The 1,028-nt window shown below is 49.9% G+C and overlaps 1 protein-coding gene across 1 annotated transcript in view; it reads left to right on the top strand.

Annotated features, from left to right (window-relative positions):
- Positions 1-1,028, top strand: part of LOC103481254 (uncharacterized) — a 6,251-nt gene that overhangs the window by 2,752 nt on the left and 2,471 nt on the right. Inside the window, exon 2 of the mRNA XM_017309112.1 lies at positions 156-1,013. Within this exon, the coding sequence (XP_017164601.1) occupies positions 161-1,013 (853 nt within the window). The 5' untranslated portion in view covers positions 156-160. The remainder of the gene's footprint in view (positions 1-155; positions 1,014-1,028) is intronic.

Genomic DNA, 1,028 nt, shown 5'->3' on the forward strand with positions numbered 1-1,028 from the left:
ATGGATGATTTATTTATTTCAGACTGGTTTTTGAAAACAAGAAACCAAGCAATCAGTAGGACAGAGAAAACATTTGCACTCGTCAATTGGGTCACAAAACATTACAAGGCAGTGCTTTTTATACTCGTAACATTTTGTAAACCGTCTTTCTCCAGGTGCGATGGCAGACTTCAACGATTCCTTTTCTCAGATCATCTCCACCAACTCCAGCTATTCTCCTTCAGGCTTTGAGTGCTTCATCGTCAGCCCGGGCTTCCTCATCTTCACTTCSTTCAACATAACCAACMTCRTCGTCCTCCTCCCTCTGTCTCTCCTCGTCCTGCATGTCGGCGTCCAGCAGTGGCGCCGAAGCGGCCGGTCGGCGTCGTCCATCAGCCACTCCGACTGCTTCACCTTCCACTTAGCAGCCGTCGAGCTGGTCGGAGTGTCTGGATGCGTCCTCAACATCTGCGCTGCTTTCAGTCATCAGGGAGACGTATCACTCGTAGGAATCCGCATTTTAACCTTTACATCCGTGGCGGAGATGTTTTTCCACACCCTGACGAGTTTGGACCGGTACTTGGCCGTGGTTCATCCCATCGTCTACATGAGACTGAAAAGCAAACGAGGACTCAGAAACATCAGCGCTGGCTGCATCTGGATACTTTCCACTGTAATGAATGGGTTRCTSAGCATCGAATGTATGCAAATGGTTTTAAATTTTGCCATTTTGATCCCTTCCTTYGGTACAGTTCTTCTCTGCACTGTGTGTGTCCTTTATGTTCTGGTTCGTCCGGGTCCGGGAGGTCAGGGACGGGGCACCAGGAGGGTGGACCCGGTCAAGCAGAGAGCGTTTTACACCATAGTCGCCATACAGGCGCCGCTGGCTCTGCGGTTCTTATACTCCTTGGCCTGGTCCGTATTAACTGCTGCTAAAGAAAACTTTAACTGTGYGCTGATGACTCTTGACGGCTGGATATGCTTCCCCAGCAGCCTGGTTCTGCCGTTTCTGTTTTTACACAGGACAGGGAAATGTGTCTGCCGCAAAA

The sequence above is a fragment of the Poecilia reticulata genome, linkage group LG2 (genome assembly GCF_000633615.1).
Source record: "Poecilia reticulata strain Guanapo linkage group LG2, Guppy_female_1.0+MT, whole genome shotgun sequence".
In the NCBI taxonomy this organism is placed as follows: Eukaryota; Metazoa; Chordata; class Actinopteri; order Cyprinodontiformes; family Poeciliidae; genus Poecilia; species Poecilia reticulata.